This window comes from Pan troglodytes, chromosome 20, assembly GCF_028858775.2.
Source record: "Pan troglodytes isolate AG18354 chromosome 20, NHGRI_mPanTro3-v2.0_pri, whole genome shotgun sequence".
NCBI lineage: Eukaryota > Metazoa > Chordata > Mammalia > Primates > Hominidae > Pan > Pan troglodytes.
In genome coordinates, this window is record NC_072418.2 from 3521953 (window position 1) to 3543291 (window position 21339).

Sequence of the window (21339 nt, forward strand, 5' to 3'; positions counted from 1 at the left end):
AAAAGGCCACACAATGTACCCCGGGAGTGACTCAAGGGTGGCCTTCCCTTGCCTCCCCTGCTGCCCCCCAGGAGTCCAGTAGCCCCATGACTGTACCTCAGCTTCTCCATCCTCCCAGGAGCCCGCGGGAGGCGGAGAACCGGTGCCCAGGCTGACCTCTTCCGTCCTCCTTCCACCCTGCAGCCCGTGTCCAGGAGCCCCGCCAGGTGCCCGCGCCAGGCCCTCCTCAGTCTTCCTGCCGGTCCCGCCCGCCCTCCCGGAGAGGTGGCCGCCATGCTTCTGTGCCGACCACGCCCCAGGACCTCCGGAGCACCCTGCAGGGCCGGGCACGGGGACAGCAGGGACCGGGCGCAGCCCTCCCCTCGGCCGCCCGACAGTGCACGCGGCTTGTTGACTTCGCAGCCCGGGGCGGAGCCTTCCCTGGCGGGCGTGGGAGGAGGGAGGCGGCCTCCATGCACTTTATGTGGAGACTACTGGCCCCGCCCGTGGCCTCGTGCTCCGCAGGGCGCCCAGCGCCGTCCGGCGGCCCCGCCGCAGACCAGCTGGCGGGTGTGGAGACCAGGCTCCTGACCCCGCCATGCATGCAGCACCACCTGGAAGCCGCGCGGCCGCTTTGGTTTTTTGTTTGGTTGGTTCCATTTTCTTTTTTTTTTTTTTTTTTTTAAGAAAAAATAAAAGGTGGATTTGAGCTGTGGCTGTGAGGGGTGTTTGGGAGCTGCTGGGTGGCAGGGGGGCTGTGGGGTCGGGCTCACGTCGCAGCCGCCTTTGCGCTCTCGCGTCACCCCGCTTTGGCGGCCCGGCCGGAGGGCAGGACCCTCACCTCTCCCCCAAGGCCACTGCGCTCTTGGGACCCCAGAGAAAACCCGGAGCAAGCAGGAGTGTGCGCTCAATATTTATATCATCCAGAAAAGAAAAACACGAGAAACGCCATCGCGGGATGGTGCAGACGCGGCGGGGACTCGGAGGGTGCCGTGCGGGCGAGGCCGCCCAAATTTGGCAATAAATAAAGCTTGGGAAACTTGGACCTGGCCGTCTGGGTTTTGTTCGCGTCTCAACGTGGATGGGGAGGCAGCGGGGCGGGCGCTGTTGACATGCGGAGGGCAGTGGGGACTCGGGGCGCGGGAGGGCCGGGGCCGGCTCCTTCAGGGCCGGCGGCAGCAGCGGTGGCGGCGCGGTTATTGCTCGGAGGCGGCGCGGGCTGCCGCCAGCACACGCCGCAGTGAGGTAAACGGTCTCGGAGGTCGGCAGTCACGGCGTTGAGCCGCCTCCCGGCCCAGGGCGGCGAACTCGTCTGCGACCATTAGCGCCCCGCGGCCCCAGCCCGGGCGAGCTCGCGCACGCGCCCGGCACGCGGCGGCTCCATCGGGCCCGGTGGGCTGCGCGTCCCTCGGGTGGCGGGCCCTGCGACTAAGCGGCCGCCCCGTCCGGGTCAGAGGGCGAGTGATCGTTGTCCTCAGGAGTCCGAAGCTGAGAGCCGTTCACGCCCCTTCCTTCCCGCCCAGCCGGGGTCTCCACGGCCCGCGCCTCACGACGCCCAGCACCCGGCAAGCACCGGAAAGAGCAGTGCGCACTTCGGCGGCGCGAGGGCGGCCGGGGCTCTGCGCGTGCGCCCTGAAGCGGCGAGCGCGCCTCCGTCGCCCCGCGCGTGCGCGAAGGGCCCGCGGTCCCCGCGCATTCGCGTCGGGGCTTCGCGCCCCCACGTCTCTCCCGCCGCCGAGGCCCCGCGCGGCGCCGGAGAAGCTGCCAGAGAGATGGGCCCAGGACGCGGGACTTAGGCCGGGCTGTGGTCGGGGGACGTGGGGGCGGCGGCGACCAACGCGGGAGTCGCCACGACGGGCTCGGCGAGGCGCGGCGGAAAGAGTCTCTCGTCGAGGCCAGCCGCCAGCTTGTCCAGCACCGACCCGGGGGGTAGGACGCACAGGCCCGAGCCGGGGCACCCCCCGCCGCCCGGCTCCTCCTCGATGACGGGGATGGCGGGGTCGTCGCCGGCTCCGCCCAGGGTGCGGCCGTCGGGCGGGCCGTCCACGCTGTCGCCGCGCCGCAAGGGCGCACGCGCGGGTCGGGCCGCGCCGGCAGGCGGTGCCGGGGTTCCGGCCAGGGCCGGGGCCGCGCGGGCGCCGGGGTCGCTGTGCTGCCGGCCACGCTGCCACTGTTTGCGGGCGTGCGGGTGCGCGCGGGCACGGTGTCGCGCGGCAGCCGGCGTGTCGTCGAAGTGCGGGTCGTGGCGCAGGAACTCGTGGAACAGCGCGTCCGTCTTCTCGTCGATGCTGTAGTCGCGGCGCGGGCGGCGGGGCCAGGCGCGCGGGCTGCGGGGCCGGGCGGGCGCGGCAGGTGGCTCGGTGTCGTCGCCTGCGCCGCGGCCCTCGATGCTGGCGTAGCCGCTGTCCATCTGCAGCAGCCGGCGCGCCTCGCCGTCCTTGGGCCGCGGCGCGGGCGGGGAGGGCGGCGGGAAGGCGGGCGCCGCGCCCCCGGAGCCTGAGCCCGAGCTGTCGCCGCTGCGCACCGAGTCGCGGTCGTTGCCGCTGCTGCTGTGGTCCGAGGCGGCCGCATGCAGCTCAAGCGAGGCGCGCAGGCTCCACAGGTCGCGGTAGCTGGTCTGGGCCTGCTCGGGGCCCGCGTCCCGCTCGGCGTCCGGCTCCAGTGGCGGCTGCTGCTGCTGCTGCTCAGGCCCCGCGCTGCCCGCGCCGCGCTCCGGGGGGGAATCGGGGCTCGCTCCTCCCGCTGCCTCGGCCGTCTCTAGCCTGCAAGCCAGGCCGCGCCGTCAGAGCCCCGCCGAGCCCCGCGCCCCCTACCCGGCCGGCCATCCCGCCTCTGGATCAGGGAGGGTGGACGCGGGTGGGACTTGGGACTCGGGCGGGCCTTGGAAGGTGAGAGCTTTAAAATGAGCCAGTGTGTTTTGCAGGGGATGCGTCTTGCGTTGACCCTGAGCTGTGGCGCCTGCTTGTTAAGCAGGGTGCCTCCATGCTGGACTGCAGACGGCGGGGCCCCCTCCCTTGGAAGCCCCCAGGAAAAGTCAACATGCTTCTCCCCGGGAGTCACGTTTTCCCAGCCTCCCAGTGGACGTGGGAGCCGCAGGGGATAGACTGGAAGCGGTCGAGTCCAGCTCAGCCCCTGCTCCAGGCTAGGGCTCTCTGCCCACCCATGCTGGATAACCAGCAGGAGGACAGTGCACAGATGTGAGGGTCACCCGCCAGACCAGGGCTGCCCCAGGAACCCTGCTCTGCCCCAGCCCCACGCCCCATTCCCATCCCACCGACGTGGGCCCTGGGCTTCAGGAAAGTTGCCCTTGGGTTGGGGGAGGGGTGCTGCTGGCCGGAGTGGTCACAGCAGCTTCTGAGAAGAGTGCCCAGCCTTGGGAGCATGGGCGGGGCGGGGGTGGGAGAGGGCCTGGGACCACAGCAGAACCCTTCAGGCCTCGGACTCCACCAGCAAGCAGCAGTACCAGCGCCATCCTCGGGGGGGCCCCTCCTCCCCACCCACCGCCCTACCCTTACCCAGTCTCTCCCTGCTTCCCTCCTCTGGTCCATGCTGGAGAGGTGGCCCCAGTGAGTCCGCCTCTGGGAGGGGCCTTGCCGCTGGAGGCGGGCGAGCGCGTGTCCACGGGGCCTGGAGAGCGCTCCCTGGGCCGCCTAGGGGGGGGCGAAGGGGGGCAAGGGCCCACAGGTCCACCCCTAGCACCTCCATCTACTGAAAAATACCTGCCGAGAGCAGGGGGCGGGCTGGCCAGAAAGGGGCGGGGGCGCGGGAAGGCCACGGCGTCGCCCGCCCGGGCAATGTACTGGATGAAGTCCTCCTGGGGGGCGCCCCCCTCCTCCTGCTCCGTGCTCTCACTGGCTGCCCGCTGCCGCTGGAAGTGGTGCCGCTTGGGGGAACCTGCGCAGGGGATGTGCCGTAAGCGTCAGCCGGCATGTGCCTCCACCCGCTCCACACACACGCACAACGCCTGTGCCCCCCGCCACACACACACAACGCCTGTGCCCCCCGCCACACACACACAACACCTGTGCCCCCCGCCACACACACACAACGCGTGCCCCCCACACATACAACACCTGTGCCCCCCCACACACAACGCCTGTGCCCCCCCATACACACACGGAACGCCTGTGCCCCCCGCCACACACACACAACGCCTGTGCCCCCCGCCACACACACACAACGCCTGTGCCCCCCGCCACACACACACAATGCGTGCCCCCCACACATACAACGCCTGTGCCCCCCCCACACACAGAACGCCTGTGCCCCCCCATACACACACGGAACGCCTGTGCCCCCCCATACACACACGGAACTCCTGTGCACCCCCCATGCCTGTGCCCCCCGCCACACACACACAACGCGTGCCCCCCACACATACAACGCCTGTGCCCCCCCACAGAACGCCTGTGCACCCCCCATGCCTGTGGCCCCCCCTACAGAATGCCTGTATCCTCCTACACACAGAACACCTGTGGCCCCCACACACACAGAACGCGTGTGCCCTGTCTCTGTCTCACACACACACAGGAGTGGGCCCTGGCTTGGGCCAGACCCTGACTGGCATCTCCCCAGGTCAGGTAGGTGCGGACAGTGGCTGTGTGTACACCCTGGAGTACAGGTGAGAAAACTGAGGCACGGAGGGGAGAGGTTCTGGGACCAGAGAGCCTGAGCAGGGCAGGGCCAGGAAGTGAGTGAGTGGAAGGGCCTCAGGCACCGATAGTGCCTTGGGGCAGCCCTGGCCAACATGTGGCCACTCATAAGGGCGTGTCCTGGACACCTGGTGGCCTGCACAGCCTGGCTGAAACTACTGAAGGCATGAGAGAGTCACATACAGGCTGGTGGGGGCCAACGAGGAGAGGGAGAGAGGTGCCCTCTCCTGCCAGCTCCACCCTGGTCTGGAGAGCGCTGGGGGACTGCCCCACCCCTGCCTCGGCCCCCTTCTCCCAACAGCCTCCCCAGCAGAGCTTGGGTGGGCAGGCCCCAGCAAACAGGTTCTGGGCTGCGCTGCAACCTCATTGGACTCTAAATGTCTCTAGTCGCCCCTGGGCCCCATTCATCTCAAGATCTGGATTCTCTCAGCTGGAGCGGGGCAGCCAGAGGAGGCCTTCCCCTCCCTGGCCCCTAGCTACCTTGGGGGGTGGGGGCTGGGAGAACTCACCCCACCCCCGCTGGCTGGAGCGAGGCCCCAACACGGGGTCTCCCACTGTCTGATGATGTGTTCTCTGTCATGCTGACAGCACCTTCTCTCTGCACTTGTCCCCTGTCCCTGCCTCACCTGACGACAGGACCTGCCACCCCATCCACAAGGCAGAGCGGGCCCCAGCCCCTGTGGGCTGCCCTGGCCCTGCTGAGCTGGCTGAGCAGGGCTGGTGCCTGCTGCCAGTGCTACAGACGGGACGCCTCTGCTCCCCACACAAACTCCTGCCTCGAGCCCAGATAAGGCAGCCCTGTCTCCAGGATCCTGCCTGACCCAAGGCCTGCAGAATTGAAGGGCTACTGTTAAACAGTCCAGGGATCTATGTGCTACAGCCCAGAGAGCAAAAGCACCCCCTGCCCCCTAGCTTCGGTAAGTTTTACTGGCACACAGCCACGTGCATTCGTCATGCAGCGCCTTTGACTGCTTCCTTGCCTCAACAGCAGCAGAGTCGTGGAGACACAGCCTCTCTGACCATAACCCCACGACCACCACCATCCGGGGCCTGATGGGAAATGTCTGCTGACCCCTGGCCCAGTCCAACACTTACTTCGTGTTAGAGGAAGTCAGAGCCCAGACAGGCAGAGGGCCTCGGCCAAGGTCACACAGCAGCTGATGGTCTGGCCAGTGGGCGAGGGAGGGGCCCCTGGGGAACCCACCTTCCACTCACATTCCCAGGGATGAGAGCCGAGCATGGCTGGGAGGGGATGCAGGCCACAGGCCCCACCCTCTGCGCTCCACAGTGACCAGGTGGCCCCCGACACCCTCCTTTACCACCTCATCCTGGATGCCCCAATGGCCCGAGAGCAGTCAGGGCGCGCAAAGCCTTCCCGCACAGGTTCCCGGAGCTGGATGGGTCTGGCTCAGGCCGCCCGCACACTCAGCCCTCCCAGCCACCTGCAGAACCTCAGGCAGCACGCCCGCTGGCAGACTGGGCAGGGCTAGGCCCCAGAGCACCGGCTCCCCACCCAGCCCACAACCTCCTGTTCCTGAATGTCCAGGGCAGCCCCTGGCAGCCAGCACCCAGCCCATAGGGGCCCACTCTCCACCAGGTGCTACAGCTCACCTCTCGTGTCCAGACTGGCTGCCCGCTGGCTGGGCTCCAGCTTCCACTTCTTGACCTTGAAATAGGGGCTGGCCCCATCCAGGCTGGCATGGCGGCGCAGGCGGGTGAGGAACTGCAGAACAGTACCTGCCCCGGATCCCGGGCCCGCCTCCCCAGGCCCTGCTGCAGCCCCGGGCCCTCCAGCCTTGGTGCTCCTGGTACCGGCATCCAACTGGCAGGGAACAGAGATGGCACTCAGGCTAAGACTTCTTCCTGGGCCCATGTGCTGGCCCCAGGTGGCACTAGGTCTGAGAGACAGTCCCAAGGGCCCCCCATCACTGGGACAGAGAGGAGTACCTGCTCGGAGAGGGGCAGAAGCGGGAGGAGGGGCGCTCGGTGGCTGGGTGGGCTACACTAGGGTGCTCTGCCCTCTGGGGAAGGTCCCTGGATATGGGGTTTGGAGAGAAAACGAGGTGCGTGTCTAGAAGGTCTCTCGCCCACAGCGTGGGCTGCAGGTGAGGGAGGGCAGGGGTGGCGCACCCTCTCCAGAACCTAGGGAATGTCAAATGAGGTGGGAGCCTGGGGTGCCCCCTGCATGTGTGAGGACACGCCTGTGTCCGGTGTGCGGCCGGCTCCCTCTTTCTCCCGTGTGCAATGACCCGGCGGGCCAAGGAGGGCTGCGGTGGCTGGCAGGTCATAGGTTGACCTTGGTCCTCGATTGGGGACAGGGAGGGGAAGGAGCCTCCCCGGCTGTGGACACCATGGGGGACACGCAGGGGCCCTTACCGAGGTGCCTTCCCCAGAGTCGCTAGATGCCGAGGGGCTGATCTCCGCGAAGTCAGTGGCGCCCGCGGCTGAGTTGTAGGGGTCACCTGGCAGGGCGGAGCTGGGGCCCACAGAGCGGCCGGTGAGGGCCTTCCCCGGGGGCTGTGGGACAGAGCCAGGTGGGGGAGGAAGCAGTGACAGGTCAAAGAGCATGGGTGGGTGAGGGACATGGGCGGGTGAGGAGCGTGCTGGGCTCGGCCCCCTGCCCTGCTCCACCCCACCCCGCCCATCCCGAGATGAGGGCCGCCCAGAAAGAGAGTGGGTGAGGGCGTGGGGGTCCGGGAGTCCCCGGGGCTGCCTCCCGTCCCCCGAGGAACTGGGGCTGCTGCCCATAGGCTCACCTGGAAGATGGCCAGAGTGGCTTTGGGAGAGGTGGCTGGGTGGGGCGTGGCGGCTGAGCTGGCCTCGCCTGAGTCACACTCGTGGATGGTGACAATCTTGAGGGGCGGCAGGTGCAGGTGCGTGAGCCGGGCATTCTTCAGGTGGTGGAAGTCCCCCTCCGTCAGTGTGTACCTGCGACAGCATCTGGCCGTCAGAGCCCGCCCACCTCCCATGCCCGATGCCCCAGCTGCCGTGCTCTGCCATCCACCCTGCCAGCCTGGGCAGGGGCAGGCGAAAGGGGGGCAACTGGCCAAGGCCGCCCCACCCCACGGTCCCAGTCCAGGAGCCTCCGCCTTGGTCCCTGCAGCCTCCGCACCCAGCTCCTCCCCTGTCCCGGCGGCCGGGACCTCAGGCCCTGGGGTGCCTCCCAACGCCGCCCCGCTTACCGGCGGCCCTTGTCCTGCGTCTTGCGGCTCTGCTCGAACAGCGCCGCCTCATTGAAGGAGACCCGGCGGCCCGTGGAGCTGGTGGACAGGAAGCGTTCGGTCTCCGCATCCTGGCACTCGGGGTCCTCTCCCCGGAAGTTGGGGTCTGCGTGGAGAGGCAGGAGAGGGTGGGCCCCAGGCGGGCCACGCCAGGCGCCTGGTCCCGGGAGGGCTGCTCCTCCGGGCGGCCGGGGCAGGGAGGGCTGGAGCCGCGGCGCTGGCGGCCGGGCGGGCGGGGCGAGGGACACTCGTCCATCCGCTCACACACTCACTCGCTCAGCACGCGCCTGGGCCCACCTACGCCTGGGCGTTAAGGAAACAGAGATGAGTCGGAATCGAGCTGCGCCCAGTCTGGTGGGGGAGACAGACAGACACAGACGGTCAGGCAGCCCGAGGGGGTGGCGGGTGGCCGAGGGGCGGATGGACAGGCGAGCGCACAGCCAGGCTGGCCAGCACCTCACCTTGGGCCGGGTGGGTGCCGTTGTCCAGGTAGGTGGTGGTGGTCTTCTCCGCTTCCTCCATGGCCCTGGGAGAGACGTTGGGAGAGCCCAGTGGCACGGAGGGCCCAGATAGCCACAGTGGGTCTCGGCTCTCTGCCCCAAGCCAAGCCCGGCGCATCACCCAGTCTCCAGAGGCACAGCCCACTCTGTGACTCAGAAGCCAGTGAGGTAGACCCCCCACCACCCGATGGCACCCACACCCACCATGCACCTGCCCAGCCGAGGTGGGGGCCTCGCACCTGTTGAGGCGCTGGTGGACGTCCCAGCAGCGCTTGCAGAGGAGCAGGACGCCGGACAACACCACCAGCGTGCCCCCCACGAACAGCGACATCACCACCACCAGCAGCACGTAGTTGTCCAGGATGGGGTCTGGCTCTGCCTGCGGGCGTGCAGGGGGGGTCAGGTGCTGCTGGCCTGGACGATCTCCTGCCCCTCCCACCTGTCCCCTGCACCCACCGTGGGGCGTCCAGTGGCATTGTCCCACGACGTCGTCAGGGCTACTGTGGCAGTGGTGGTGGTGGTGGCGGTGGCGGCTGTGGCCATGGTGGCTGTGGGCTGCATTCTGAACTGGGGAGGAGGGCCCTGTGGGGAGGAAGCCTGGTCAGCTCCAGCTAGACCTAATTCTTCTGCAGGAGCCACTGCAGACAAGCCGGGTCTTCCCTGCAGGAACAGGAGCCCACACAGGGGGCAGTGACTCATGGAGAGGTAGCAGAGCCGGAGGCAGCCTCCACCCGGCTTGGCTCTGCCCAGCGGGCCCCGGGGGCTCTCTCTGGACCTCCATCTCCCATCCCCATGGCGGGGGAGGAGGCCTGGCCCTCTGAGGGTGCGCCTGTGCCCATCACAACTGCACACAGCCGGTGCGGCCTGTCCTGCAAGGTAGCGCCAGGCCCTGGAGCTCAGCGCTGGGCAGGGCAAGCACTCGGAGGAATGGGGACGCCAAGGCGGTGCAGCCGGCTCGAGAAGGACTCCAGACGCCCTGTCCGCCCCATCACGGGGGTGGGGGGCTACCCCCACCCCAAGAAGTTCAGCTACACCATGGCAGGGCCCACCCGGCCATGGTTGGGTAGAGGGAGACCTCCCGCTGCCTGCGCGCCAGGGAGGGTGCAGGGGCTGGGCGCGTGCTCCCGGGTCACGACTCCGGGAGGTGGAGGTCTCCCCGGTGCTGAGTGCTGGTGGGAGTGCAAGGGACAAAGAAGGCGCATCTGTTCCCAGCCCCGGAGAAGCTGGTTCCCATGGCGACTGCGGAGCAGGCCGCGGCTGGGGAGGCGGGTTGCCAGGGAGCGGCGGGGAGGGGGCGCGGGGGCGGCGGCCTGGGGGGGGGCGGCGGCCTCGGGGGGGCGGGCGCGAAGCCGCAAGATGGCCGCGGCCTCCTCCCCGCCGTGCCCAGCCCGGGCGCCCGGAGCATCCCCGGCCGCCTTACGCTCGGGGGAAACTGAGGCGGGGCGCGGCACCAGGGAAAGGAGCAGCCTGGACGCTGCGCGGCGCAGCCGGGTGGGGAGGCCCGGGAATCGCAGGGGGTCGGGGCTGGCGCCGGGGTGCTCGGCGGCCCCAGGTCAGCACCGCACGCGCGAGACCTCTCCCGGAGCGAGAGGAGCTCACAGGCGGCAGCCGCTCCTGCCCCTCCCGGACTTCCGCCCACACGCGACAGCGGGAAACTGAGGCCCAAAGCCGGGCAGGGTCCCGGCGGGGGCTGGTGTCCTCAGCGCTCCCGGTCACAGGCTGCCCGGGCCCTGGTACTGGGGGAAGGGGCCGCATATGTAGGTCGGGAAATGAGTTCAGGCTGGAGGGGGTGGGGACAGGCGCAGGATGGTGACCGGAGGCCGGGGAAGATGGCAGGAGGCCGAGGGGAAGAGGGGGGCTCCTGGGGGAGGCGGCTGCGGGAGCCGAGGGCGGAGGTTCCCCACGGGGCAGCACCGCGCCCCCGAGCCGGCCAAGGGTGGGGATGGCGAGCGAGGGGAGGCAGGGACCCGACGCCAGGGCTGAGCCTAGACGCCATCGTCCTCGCCCGACCTCACAGGGAGAAACTGAGGCTGGGGCGGGGCCTGAGCGGGGGTCCCTCTGCAGGCAGCCGGGTGCGGGGCGCAAGGCCCGGATCTCGGTCCCCACGCCCGCCGGGCTCCTCCGCGCCCTCCCTCCGGCCGCTCAGCCCACAGCCGGCTGCGATCCCCGGCCTGTCCCCCGTCCGCCCCCCGCAGCCCCGAGCCCGCCGCGCCTACCTCAGCGCCGGGACGAGCGGCCCATGGGCGGCGGGCTGGCGGCGGGCGGCTGCGTGGCGCTCGCGGCTGGCTCCGGCGCCCGGTGGCCGCGGAGCAGGCGGAGAATTTATGAATGGAGAGCGCGGCGCGGGGGAGGCCGGCGCGAGAGGAGGGGCCGCGCACGTGACCGCGTTGGCGGCGCGCCCGCTCCGCGCGCCCGGTGCTGCCCGGTCCCCGGCCCGCCGCCCCCGCTGCGCTCGCCGCTGGGTCTGGCTGGCTCCGCGCCGGCCACCGCCTCCCCTTCCCTTCCGGCCGGCGGGGGCGGGGGGCGGAGCCTGCGCTCCCGGGCGCCCACTCCGCACGCGGAGCCGCCCCCCGCACCCGCCGCGGCGGCCGAGCCCCGCCCCCGGCCCATCGGCACGATTCACCTCGCCCGGTCCTGAGGTCCCAGGGACGCAGCTCGGGGTGTCCTGGAATTCACGACTCTGCAGCCCGAGGTGCGCCGCGTGCGCAGGAGGGGGTGGGGTCCGGGGGGGCACGGACTCCCCTCTCACGTTGCTTGGGTCCGTGGGGGTTCCGGGGCGGCACAGCCAGGGCCCCTCGGGCACAATTCCCCTTTAAGCTGCACAGCCCAGGGTCTCTGGACACAGGCGCCCCGCCTGCTTCCCCACGCAGGTCCCCTCTGGCACTGTGGAGGGCTCGCCATGCCTCTCCTGCCCCCTCCCCTGTGTGACAGCGATCACAGACCCCGGCACAAAGCTGAGCAGAGCCCATCGGGGTCCAAACGTGCACTCACAGAGGCCTGCTCCTCGCAGGGTGACATCAGAACGACACCCGCAGAAACCCAAAGCCCAAAGCTGCCCCCGCTTCTCCCTCTTAGACCATCGAACCTCACCCTGCAGATACTCAGGCCACACACCTGCCACCAGCCTGGCCCGAGCGCCACCCCAACCCCTCTGAGCCCACGCCTAACACCCCACAGCGCCTCCTCTTTCTCGTCCCAAAGAAAGGCTGACACCGCTCTGGCACGTGGCTGGCCCAGCTCAGCCTCCCCGCCTCTGCCCTTGCAGGTGCCCTGTACCCAGGCCTCTGTCCATTCAGCCAGAGATTCACCCCGGTTTCCTTCAACTCCTTCCCCAGCTTCACAGTCTCGGCGCTTCTGCTCTTGGCTCCCAGCCCATGCCTGGGTCCCCTCCTCTGCTACGTCCCTCCAAGGCCCTATGCCTTGCGCCTTGCCTGTTCCTGTGTGCTGTGGGGCCACCACTCCGCTAGCTGTGAACTCCAAGGGCAGCCCCAGGGAACCTGGTGCCAGGCAAATGGGAATTGCATGGGCAAAGGTTTTGAGGCAAAAAAGTTTGCAAGTCAATGCCCGTGGAGGAAGCAGAGAAATCGTCTTGTTCCCAGCAGGACCATGACATGGGCAGGCTTCAGGGTTTTTTGTATTTTGTTTTTGCTTTTTGGAGAGACAGAGTCTCGCACTGTCGCCCAGGCTGGAGTGCAGTGGTGTGATCACGGCTCACTGCAACCTCCACCTCCCGGATTCAAGCAATTTTCCAGCCTCAGCCCGGAAGGTAGTTGGGACTACAGGTGCGCGCCATCATGCCCAGCTAATTTTTTTTTTTTTTTTTTTTTTTTTGTAGAGATGGAATCTTGCTATGTTCTCCGGGCTGGTCTCGAACTCCTGGGCTCAAGAGATCCTTCTGTCTCAGTCTCCTAAATTGTTGGGACTACAGGTGTGAGCCCCCACATCCCGCCAGGTTTCTGATTTTTAATAAAGACTCCCTCTGGCTGTGTGAAGAAAAGGTACCTGTACTAAACGGGGGGAGGCTGGGGCCTGCTAGGAAAGAGATGGTAGCAGCGGTGCCCATGCTGGGTGCACAGGCCGGGACAGGGCGGAATTCCAGAGGAACCCCAGGTTTGGGGCTGGAGTAATGGCGCCTTCACCCGTGGGCGACCCTGGAGTGGGGACTGGAGGGAAGTGGTTCCACGAGTGAGACTGAGTCTATTAGGCCTCCCAGTTTCCTGGAGTGGCAGCTGGATATGCGGTCCTGAGAGCCAGGAGGTGCATAGGTCACGACTCGAAAAGTGAACAGGCCTCCTCGTCTGCATTCCCCGAGCCAGGGCCAGGATGACCAGCTCCAAGTGACCGTCACAGCGCTGGCCCGGGGGGAGGAGCCAGGCCCACGCCTTCATCCTGAGTCGGACCAGCAGGGCCTTCTTCAGGTGCTTGGGTTCCAGGGGACAGTGGCGCCCGCCATTGCACTGGCCTGAACACGGGCAGGGGGCGAGGGTGCAGCCTCCGGATGTAGGGAGCCACGGATGGTGTCGGATTCGCCCACAGCAGGAGGCATTGGATCTCCCTGGCTGCACCCTTGTAAAGCCACAGCCCCAGGCCCTCCCCTGCTCCCTGCACCCCTGGGGTCCAGCCCACCGCGCCAGGCTCAAGGCCCTTTCCAGGGAGCCCGAGCCCCAACCCCCGCCATCCCCGATTCCGCATTTTCCCGGAGCCTAAGGAGCGGGGCTGGGGGCCCGGCCGGGTGCCGCAGACCTGCGTGAGCGCGGGGGCGGGGCGGTGACGTCATAGCCGCGAGCGAGGCTGCGCGGGCCGCTGGCTGACGGCAACGGAGCCCCCAGCCGCCCGCGCACGCGCTCCTGCGTCAGAGGCGCACGGGGGCGACGGCCAGGCAGGAGGTGGGGGGCGGCGAGCGCATCTCCGGGCGCGGAGCGCTCTCTGCCGGCGTCGAGGAGCAGCGCGCCGGGGTCCGGGATCCCCAGCGAGCCCTCCCGCGCGCCCGCGCTGTGCCCCTCGCCGTGGTCGCCGTCTCCTAGAACAGCTGCACCTGCAGCCTTCCACCCTGTCCCGTCCTGCACACTTTCTCGGCTTTTACTGTTATTTATTTTTGGCTTTTGCCACCACCTACCACTACGACGTGTTTATTTTTAAATTTTATTTATTTTTTTGTTTGAGACAGAGTCTTGCTCAGTCGCCCAGGCTGGAGTGCAGTGGCGCGATCTCGGCTCACTGCAACCTCCGCCCCCCCCCCCGCCCCCCCCCGGGTTCGAGCTATTCTCCTGCCTCAGCCTCCCGAGTAGCTGGGATTACAGGCGCCCACCACCATGCTCGGCTAATTTTTGTATATTTAGTAGAGACAAGGTTTCGCCATGTTGACCAGGCTGGTTTCAAACTCCTGACCTCAGGTGATCCGCCTGCCTCGCCCTGCAGATAGGATAAAGTGCTGGAATTACAGGCGTGAGCCACCGCGCCCGGCCTGACCTGCTTATTAATGATCTCAAATGTCTGCTAAACAACCCCCGGCCCCAGAGTGGGATTCTCACTCTGTTGCCCAGGCTAGGGTGCAGTGGTGCAATCATAGCTCACTGCAGCCTCAACCTCCTTAGGCCCAAGCGATGCTCCCGCCTCAGCCTCCCCAGTAGCTGGGACCACAGGCGTGCATCACCACGCCCGGCTAATTTTGATTATTTGTAGAGACGGGGTCTCCCTCTGTTGCCCAGGCTGGTCTCCATCTCCTGGGGTCAAGTGATTCTCCTGCCTTGGCCTCTCAAGGTGCTGGGATTACAGGTTGGAGCCACCACACCTGGCCCAGAGCAGGAAACTTGATGTTTTCTTGATGTCTATCCAGGGCCCTGCATCCAATGAGCGCCCCAAAAATCTTTTTTTTTTTTTTTTTTTGTACAGACGGGTCGAGGGTGGGGGCGATCTACACTGTTGCCCAGGCTGGTTTCCAGCTCCTGGCCTCAAGTGATCCTCTGGCCTCAGCTTCCTAAAGCGCTGGTATTACAGTCGTGAGCCACCACGCAGCCGAATCTTGAATTTCACTGAAGTTCGTTTTACTCCACCTCCCAGGACCGTTTCACCGCCCTTATCTGACCACCCCCTGGTTCTGCCGCAGCCCGGGCCGGAACAAAACTGCAACCCCCAGAATACCTCACGACGGGGCGCTGCGTCGTCAACGTGGCGTGCGCCCTGCCGGGAGTCGTAGTTCGCGCTTGCGCTCTCGCCGGGACCCCTCCTCCCAGACGTCCCTGCGCGTCGTCCTCCTCGCCCTCCAGGCCGCCCGCGCCGCGCCGGAGTCCGCTGTCCGCCAGCTACTCGCTTCCTGCCGCTCGCCGCTGCCATGCTGCCCGCCGCGCTGCTCCGCCGCCCGGGACTTGGCCGCCTCGTCCGCCACGCCCGTGCCTATGCCGAGGCCGCCGCCGCCCCGGCTGCCGCCTCTGGCCCCAACCAGATGTCCTTCACCTTCGCCTCTCCCACGCAGGTTCGGGCGCTGCGGGTCGGGACCCTCCGTGGCCGCCGCCCCCGGAGTCCAGGGTCCCCACCCCCAGGGCGCGACCCCCGCTTCCGGGCCCCCGGACCCGCGCGCCCCGGAAGCCGAGGCTACTCAGCCCTGGACCCTCGGCCCTGCCTCTGCTGCCCGACCCCTGCGCTGCCCTCGTCCCGGGCACCTCCCCGAGATAAGCGTCTCCTGGGTGCCCTCCCCGATCTCCCTGGCCAAAGCCTGGGTGTCGCCGGATCGTTGCATTCCCATTTCGCGGATCAGTAGAATGAGGCGCAACTGTTGAGGACCAAAGCTGCAACTTCGGATCCCTGCGCTGGGTTGTCTCAGTGCCTCACATCAGCGCCAGGTCCTGCCCTGACCCATGTCTTAGCAGGACAGGCCGAGTCCCCGGTGGGCGCGGGGCCGGCCTGCCCCGCCATCATTCCCCACGCTGTTGTCTGCAGGTGTTCTTCAACGGTGCCAACGTCCGGCAGGTGGACGTGCCCACGCTGACCGGAGCCTTCGGCATCCTGGCGGCCCACGTGCCCACGCTGCAGGTCCTGCGGCCGGGGCTGGTCGTGGTGCATGCAGAGGACGGCACCACCTCCAAATACTTTGGTGAGTCCGGTGGAGGGCTGCAGGGCCAGGCCAGGCTGGGGCTCCACATCCCAGGTCAGTCTCCGTCTCAGTTGAGGCTGCGAGAAAAAATAGTTCTAGGCCGGGCACGGTGGCTCACGCCTGTAATCCCAGCACTTTGGGAGGCCGAGGCAGGTGGATCACCTGAGGTCAGGAGTTCGGAGACCAGCCTGGCCAACATGATGTAACCCCGTCTCTTCTAAAAATACAGAAAACTGGCCGGGCGCGGTGGCTCCCGCCTGTAATCCCAGCACTTTGGGAGGCCGAGGCGGGGGGATCACGAGGTCAGGAGATCGAGACCATCTTGGCTAACACGGTGAAACCCCGTCTCTACTAAAAATACAAAAAATTAGCCAGGCATGGTGGCGGGTGCCTGTAGTCCCAGCTAGTCAGGAGGCTGAGGAGTTTGTGCCACTGCACTCCAGCCTGGGCAACAAGAGTGAAACTCCATCTCAAATAAGAAAAATACAGTTTTAGCAGGTTTGTCCACTGAGGAGCCTGGGCTGGCCGGTGATGAAAGCGAACCAGAGGGGACTCTGCTCTCAGCCGGTTTATGACTGGCTCTGGACCAACCAATGTAGGATGGTCGAAGCAAGAAATGTAAAACCACCCAGGCCCAGTGGCTCATGCCTGTAATCTCAGCACTTTGGGAGACTGAAGTGGGAGAATCGCTTAAGCCTAGGAGTTTGAAACTAGCCTTGGCAGCAGAGTGAGACCCTGTCTCTACAAAAAATAAAAAGAAACTGACCAGGCGAGGCTGGGTGTGGTGGCTCACACCTGTAATCCTAGCACTTTGGAAGGCCGGGGTGGGAGGGTCTCTTGAGCCCAGGAGTTTGAGACCAGCCTGGGCAACATAGTGAAATCCCATACTACAAAAAATTAGCTGGTTGTAGTGGTGCACACCTGTAGTCCCAGCTACTTGGGAGGCTGAAGCAAGAGGACTGCTTCAGCCGGGGAAGTCAAGGCTGCAGTGAGCCAAGATCATGCCACTGCACTTCAGCCTGAGCAACGAGAGTGAGACCCTGTGCCAAAAAAACTCCTCAAAAAACCATGTTGGGAGAGCTGATCAGATTAGGGGAGCAAGGTCATTTGTGCAGGAAAAAAAGCAGTTCTAAGCCTCACTGGTTTCCAGTGGTGGCCAGATTTGAACTCAGCTTGCCTTTGGCCCTGACCCCAGCTCAGCCCATGGGTGGTGGGTCAGAGGGAGGGCCTCTGTCCCCAGGCAGTGCTTTTGGGGGTTCCTCCAGCTTCTAGTCCTTTCTTGGGGCCCGTTTTGTTCTTCTCTAGCAGTTGCCCGCCATGTTGGGCCCAGGGCCAGTCCTGTGGGTGTGTCTGCACACTCAGGACACAGACTTGGATGTTTGTGGAGCTCCTGGTTCACAGGGGGCTCTGGACTTGACCAGGGGAGTCCCTGAGGCTGTCCAGCCCTTTGGGGTCTCACGCCTTCCCCCCGCCCTATTCCCCCAGTGAGCAGCGGTTCCATTGCAGTGAACGCCGACTCTTCGGTGCAGTTGTTGGCCGAAGAGGCCGTGACGCTGGACATGTTGGACCTGGGGGTGAGTGTCAGAGGGGACCTGAGGCTCAGCAGGTTGGAGCTGTCCAGGCTGCGGGGGAGGGAGCTCTGGGGGACCAGGAGCCGGGCTGGGGTCGCTGCTGGCCCCTCACCGCCCCTCAACCCCTTGCAGGCAGCCAAGGCGAACTTGGAGAAGGCCCAGGCGGAGCTGGTGGGGACAGCGGACGAGGCCACGCGGGCAGAGATCCAGATCCGAATCGAGGCCAACGAGGCCCTGGTGAAGGCCCTGGAGTAGGTGGTGCGTACCCGGTGTCCCGAGGCCCGGCTAGGGGCTGGGCAGGGATGCCAGGTGGGCCCAGCCAGCTCCTGGGGTCCCGGCCACCTGGGGAAGCCGCGCCTGCCAAGGAGGCCACCAGAGGGCAGTGCAGGCTTCTGCCTGGGCCCCAGGCCCTGCCTGTGTTGAAAGCTCTGGGGACTGGGCCAGGGAAGCTCCTCCTCAGCTTTGAGCTGTGGCTGCCACCCATGGGGCTCTCCTTCCGCCTCTCAAGATCCCCCCAGCCTGACGGGCCGCATACCATCCCCTCTGCCCTGCAGAGCCAGCCGCCAAGGTTGACCTCAGCTTCGGAGCCACCTCTGGATGAACTGCCCTCAGCCCCCGCACCATTAAAGACCCGGAAGCCTGACTGTGTGCTCTGCTCTTGTTACTCCACCTGGCCTGGTGAAGCCGGGAGCGTTCTGGGCCTCTGCTCACGTCCTCCGTGTCCCTTGCAAATAGGGCCTTTGAACTCCTCTGGACTATGTCCCTTAGGGCACCTGGAGGTCTGTAGGAAGCAGGCTCGAGTGGGTGGGTGGGGTGCAGCCAGGCGGGCAGGCTGCTGACCTTCACCCTACAACGGTGGGGAGGGTGAAGGTCACCATTGATGGGGACATCGGTCAGGGAGGGGTGTCCCTGCCGCTCCTGGCGCCTCTGCGGAGTTCCTGGTCTCCAGGCCTTGACCCTGAGCCCTGCTGGCCCTTGGCCCCGCCCACCAGCCTCTGGAAAGAGGCGGGCCCCACCCGCTCCCACGCTGGCCCCGCCCTGTGCCAGCCGGTCCTGTGGGTGGCCCTGCCTGGCCGGGTGCCGAATCTGCAGTGTTTTTGGCACCTCTGTGGGCACCTAGGCTTCTGGGTTGGCCCCAGATGGAGTGGGGTGGGCCCAGGAGGGGGCGGCTCCCTGGCACTGCCCCGTTGGGCCTGCCTTTTCTCCTTTCCGTAACCCTGGGGGCGGGCAACACTGGCTCCAGGTGGTGTGTGGACGGTGGGGGCTGGGGTCTCCTGACCTCCTCCCCTCCTTGGGACAGGGCCTGTGCAGTGGGGTAGGCAGGGAATTCCAGGGGGGTGAGTGGGGAGGGTGGGCCTGCCTGTGTCACTGGAGCTGGGATGGTGACAGAGAGGCCGCCCCGGGCCTGTCAGCACGGACGGGCAGCTCACTCCCACGTCATGGCACCAGGTGGGTGACTTGCCACAGCTGCACTTGAGGCGAGGTGCTGTTGGGGGCCTTGCAACTCTGAGGCTGCCAGTCAGCAGATCAGGTGTTCTGGAACAGCCCCGGGTCCCCTGCCTGGCTCCCCCTCCACTTGGGCCTCGGGACACGAGTGACCAGGCCCCCACTTCTCCAGGAATCCGCAGCCCAGGGAAGGTTGTGCCAGCCACCAGGCCACAGGAGCAGCCTCTGCCCAGGCGCCCCCCTCCCCCCCCGCCCCCAGTTCCAGCCCCAGGTCTTCAAGTTCCTGCCAGGCCACCAGGACCCTATAAATAAGACCAAGGGCACAGCTGGGACTTAGCAGGGGCCCAGTGGGAGGAGCTGCTCACTCCGGGGACCCCCCTGCCCCCACCACCAGGGAGGGTGTGAACCTTGGATCCAGGCCTCAGGACACCCGAGACACCTGACACCCGGAGGGAACAGCCCGTGCTGGCTGGATGCGTCCTGGAGCAGGAGGCAGCCAGGGTGGGGCCGGGAACCAGGCGGTCAAGGCCCTTCAGTGAGGGCAGCCCCTGGCTTAGTGAGGCAGAACAGAGCACAGGGTTTGTCCCCATCACACCCAGGAACAACCCACTCAACCATGGGGACGCCGAGTATGGGAAATGGTGGGGAAGCGTTTTAGCATGTTTATTCATTTAGACTGCCTCTGGGCATCTGGTCCCCAAAGGGCCACACAGTGGCCCCTATGAAGCCCAGCATGTCCCTACAACCCGTGTCCCATTCCACTCCCGACCAGACTGAGGTGACGGTGTGCAGGACTCTCCCACAACCTGTCTCCCATTCCACTCCCAATCAGAATGAGGTGACGGTGTCCATTCCACTCCCGACCAGACTGAGGTGACGGTGTGCAGGTGGCAGAGCCACACATGAGAGGCAAGAGGCAGGGAGGGAGGTGGGGGCTGCTGGCCACTCACAGGGGACCCCAGTGTCCGGCTTGGGCTGCTCATTTGGCACCAGCCCACAGCTCCCTCCGCCACCTTTGTTCTCACTGGAAGCAGAATGAGCCTGGCCCTGTAGTTCCCACCTGGGGCCCCAGCCCTTCATCCAAGCCCCATTCATCAACCCTGCCCCTCCTCCCTCCAACTGGGTCCAGTTCACTAAGCTCCCAGAACTGCTCAAGCCATTCCCACTTCCTGGACCATCGTCTTTTTTTTTTTTTTTTTTTTGAGATGGAGTTTCGCTCTTATTGCCCAGGCTGGAGTGCAATGGCACAATCTCAGCTCACCACAACCTCCATCTCCCGGGTTCAAGCAATGCTCAGCCTCCAAGTAGCCTCAGCCTCCCAAGTAGCTGAGATTACAGGCCCACACCACCACGCCTGGCTAATTTTTGTATTTTTAGTAGAGACAGGATTTCACCATGTTGATCAGGCTGGTCTCGAACTCCTGACCTTGTGATCTGCCCGCCTCGGCCTCCCAAAGTACCAGGACTACAGGCATAAGCCACCGCGCCCGGCCTTTTTTTTTTTTTTTTTTTTTTTTTTTTTGAGACGGAATCTCGTTTTGTCGCTCAGGCTGGAGTGCCCTGGCATGATCTAGGTTTATTGTAACCTCCGCCTCCCGGGTTCAAGCGATTCTCCTGCCTCAGCCTCCTGAGTAGCTGGGACTACAGACACATGCCACCATGCCCAGCTAATTTTTGTATTTTTAGTAGAGACAGGGTTTCACCATGTTGGCCAGGATGGTCTCAATCTCTTGACCTTGTGATCCGCCCGCCTCAGCCTCCCAAAGTGCTAGGATTACAGGCGTGAGCCACCGCGCCCGGCCGCATCATCTTTTTTATGTGACAAACTCCTAGTCATTCCTCAAACCGCAGCCCCCGTGACCCCCTTCCAAGGGTTATCCCAGCCTCTCCCTCTCTGGCCTAGCCCTGACCCTTCGGGGCTGGGTGTGCCTGTCAAGGTGGGGGCCACAGCTGCCGGGAGCATGGGTGGCAGCCGGAAGGAGACCTGGGGAGGAGCGCAGCCCTGGGAGGGGCGCCCATGGCCAGGGTGGGGGTGGAGGTGGTCAGGCCAGATAAAGGGAGGAGTCAGATAAGTGGACAGGAGGTGCTCCCGTAGGGATGGGGTCCCCTTCTCTAAATAGAGGGGCAGGATGGGGCCCACCTCAACCAGGACCATCCTCAAAAAGCCGACGGGGAAGGGTGAGATGCACACCACATTCGTGTCTCATTGGCTGTGGCCTCAGTTTCTTCATCTGTAAAATGGGGTAGTGCCCACCCCAAAGGCTGGGAACCAGTGCATGTCCTGCATTAATGGGGGGTGATGGCCCCAGAGTGATCCTGCCGCATCCCCTCACCACACTCCCACCCACCCTGGAGAAACTGAGGCTTGGAGAGGCCAGTTACCTCCCGGGGTCACAGCATAGCCGGCTGGTGACTGGCTGGGCACAAGGCAGGCCTGGCACTGGCTCATCGCTCCATAAATGCCCTCTGAGGTCACCATTGACAGATGCAGGAGGCCAGGGCTGGCCAGGGCACCCCCACTCTACGGCAGGTGACTCCAGCCTGTTTTCCTGGACGACAGCCGCTGACTCAGGCCCCTCTTCCCGTCCCCCCCACGCGGGCGCCCCCAGGCGGAAGCACCGGGCCTGGGGCGACAGGAAGGGGGCGGGGCAGCGAGTCGCGCTGTACACCCCAAAACCCTGTCCCGGTGACGATTCGGGGTGCATCTCAGCCCGCGGCGAGGCAGGCCGAGACCCTTGGCTCGGGGCATTCAAGGGGAGTCCCCCCATGAACTGCGCCAAGCCTGGGTACCGGGTGGCCCAGCCGTCAAGGCGCCCCAGGGCCAGGGCCGGCAGGCAGGGGCGGGGGCCATTCTGCGTCACCGCCCGCCCGGCCCCCCGC

At 66.1% G+C, this 21339-nt stretch overlaps 3 protein-coding genes across 6 annotated transcripts in view; 2 read left to right on the top strand and 1 right to left on the bottom strand.

Moving 5' to 3' along the window:
- The window catches only part of STK11 (serine/threonine kinase 11), a 22683-nt gene extending 21659 nt beyond the window's left edge, over window positions 1-1024 (top strand). The window contains exon 10 of one of the 3 annotated variants that reach the window (XR_008541063.2): window positions 184-688. The gene's annotated coding sequence lies outside the window, so the exon portion shown is untranslated. Of the gene's footprint in view, window positions 1-118 lie in introns of all 3 variants that reach the window. The other 2 variants (XM_024351141.2, XM_024351142.3) reach the window with 2 other exon arrangements.
- On the bottom strand, window positions 880-10819 carry CBARP (CACN subunit beta associated regulatory protein). 2 transcript variants are annotated; one of them, XM_054673706.1, is made up of 10 exons: window positions 10569-10819; window positions 8809-8934; window positions 8592-8731; window positions 8314-8378; window positions 7814-7958; window positions 7388-7559; window positions 7008-7148; window positions 6243-6453; window positions 3699-3873; window positions 880-2741 (listed from the first exon to the last, which is right to left on the bottom strand). In XM_054673706.1, exons 2-10 carry the CDS (start codon window positions 8911-8913, stop codon window positions 1772-1774), a joined length of 2124 nt encoding a protein of 707 aa, XP_054529681.1. In that variant the 5' UTR covers window positions 8914-8934; window positions 10569-10819; the 3' UTR covers window positions 880-1771. The 2 variants fall into 2 exon arrangements, with proteins under 2 accessions (XP_054529681.1, XP_054529680.1); XM_054673705.2 differs by lacking the exon at window positions 10569-10819 and having other exon boundaries at window positions 8809-9626.
- A 3730-nt stretch (window positions 10820-14549) lies between these two features.
- ATP5F1D (ATP synthase F1 subunit delta) lies at window positions 14550-17656 on the top strand. Its single transcript, XM_009434265.4, has 5 exons — window positions 14550-14824; window positions 15289-15442; window positions 16928-17016; window positions 17146-17271; window positions 17568-17656. The coding sequence occupies exons 1-4, from the start codon at window positions 14684-14686 to the stop codon at window positions 17266-17268; spliced, it is 507 nt and encodes a 168-aa protein (XP_009432540.1). The 5' UTR covers window positions 14550-14683; the 3' UTR covers window positions 17269-17271; window positions 17568-17656.
- The last annotated feature ends 3683 nt before the right edge of the window (window positions 17657-21339 follow it).

Excerpts from the sequence above, each read along its gene's own strand:
- ATP5F1D (XM_009434265.4), top strand. The coding sequence starts at position 14,684 with ATGCTGCCCGCCGCGCTGCTCCGCCGCCCGGGACTTGGCCGCCTCGTC. Across the intron at positions 15,443-16,927 it reads CACCACCTCCAAATACTTTG|TGAGCAGCGGTTCCATTGCA; the intron begins GTGAGTCCGGTG and ends CTATTCCCCCAG. Across the intron at positions 17,017-17,145 it reads TGGACATGTTGGACCTGGGG|GCAGCCAAGGCGAACTTGGA; the intron begins GTGAGTGTCAGA and ends AACCCCTTGCAG.
- CBARP (XM_054673705.2), bottom strand. The coding sequence starts at position 9,051 with ATGAGTCACTGCCCCCTGTGTGGGCTCCTGTTCCTGCAGGGAAGACCC. Across the intron at positions 8,732-8,808 it reads ATGCCACTGGACGCCCCACG|GCAGAGCCAGACCCCATCCT; the intron begins GTGGGTGCAGGG and ends GCACGCCCGCAG. Across the intron at positions 6,454-7,007 it reads ACTCTGGGGAAGGCACCTCG|TTGGATGCCGGTACCAGGAG; the intron begins GTAAGGGCCCCT and ends GTTCCCTGCCAG.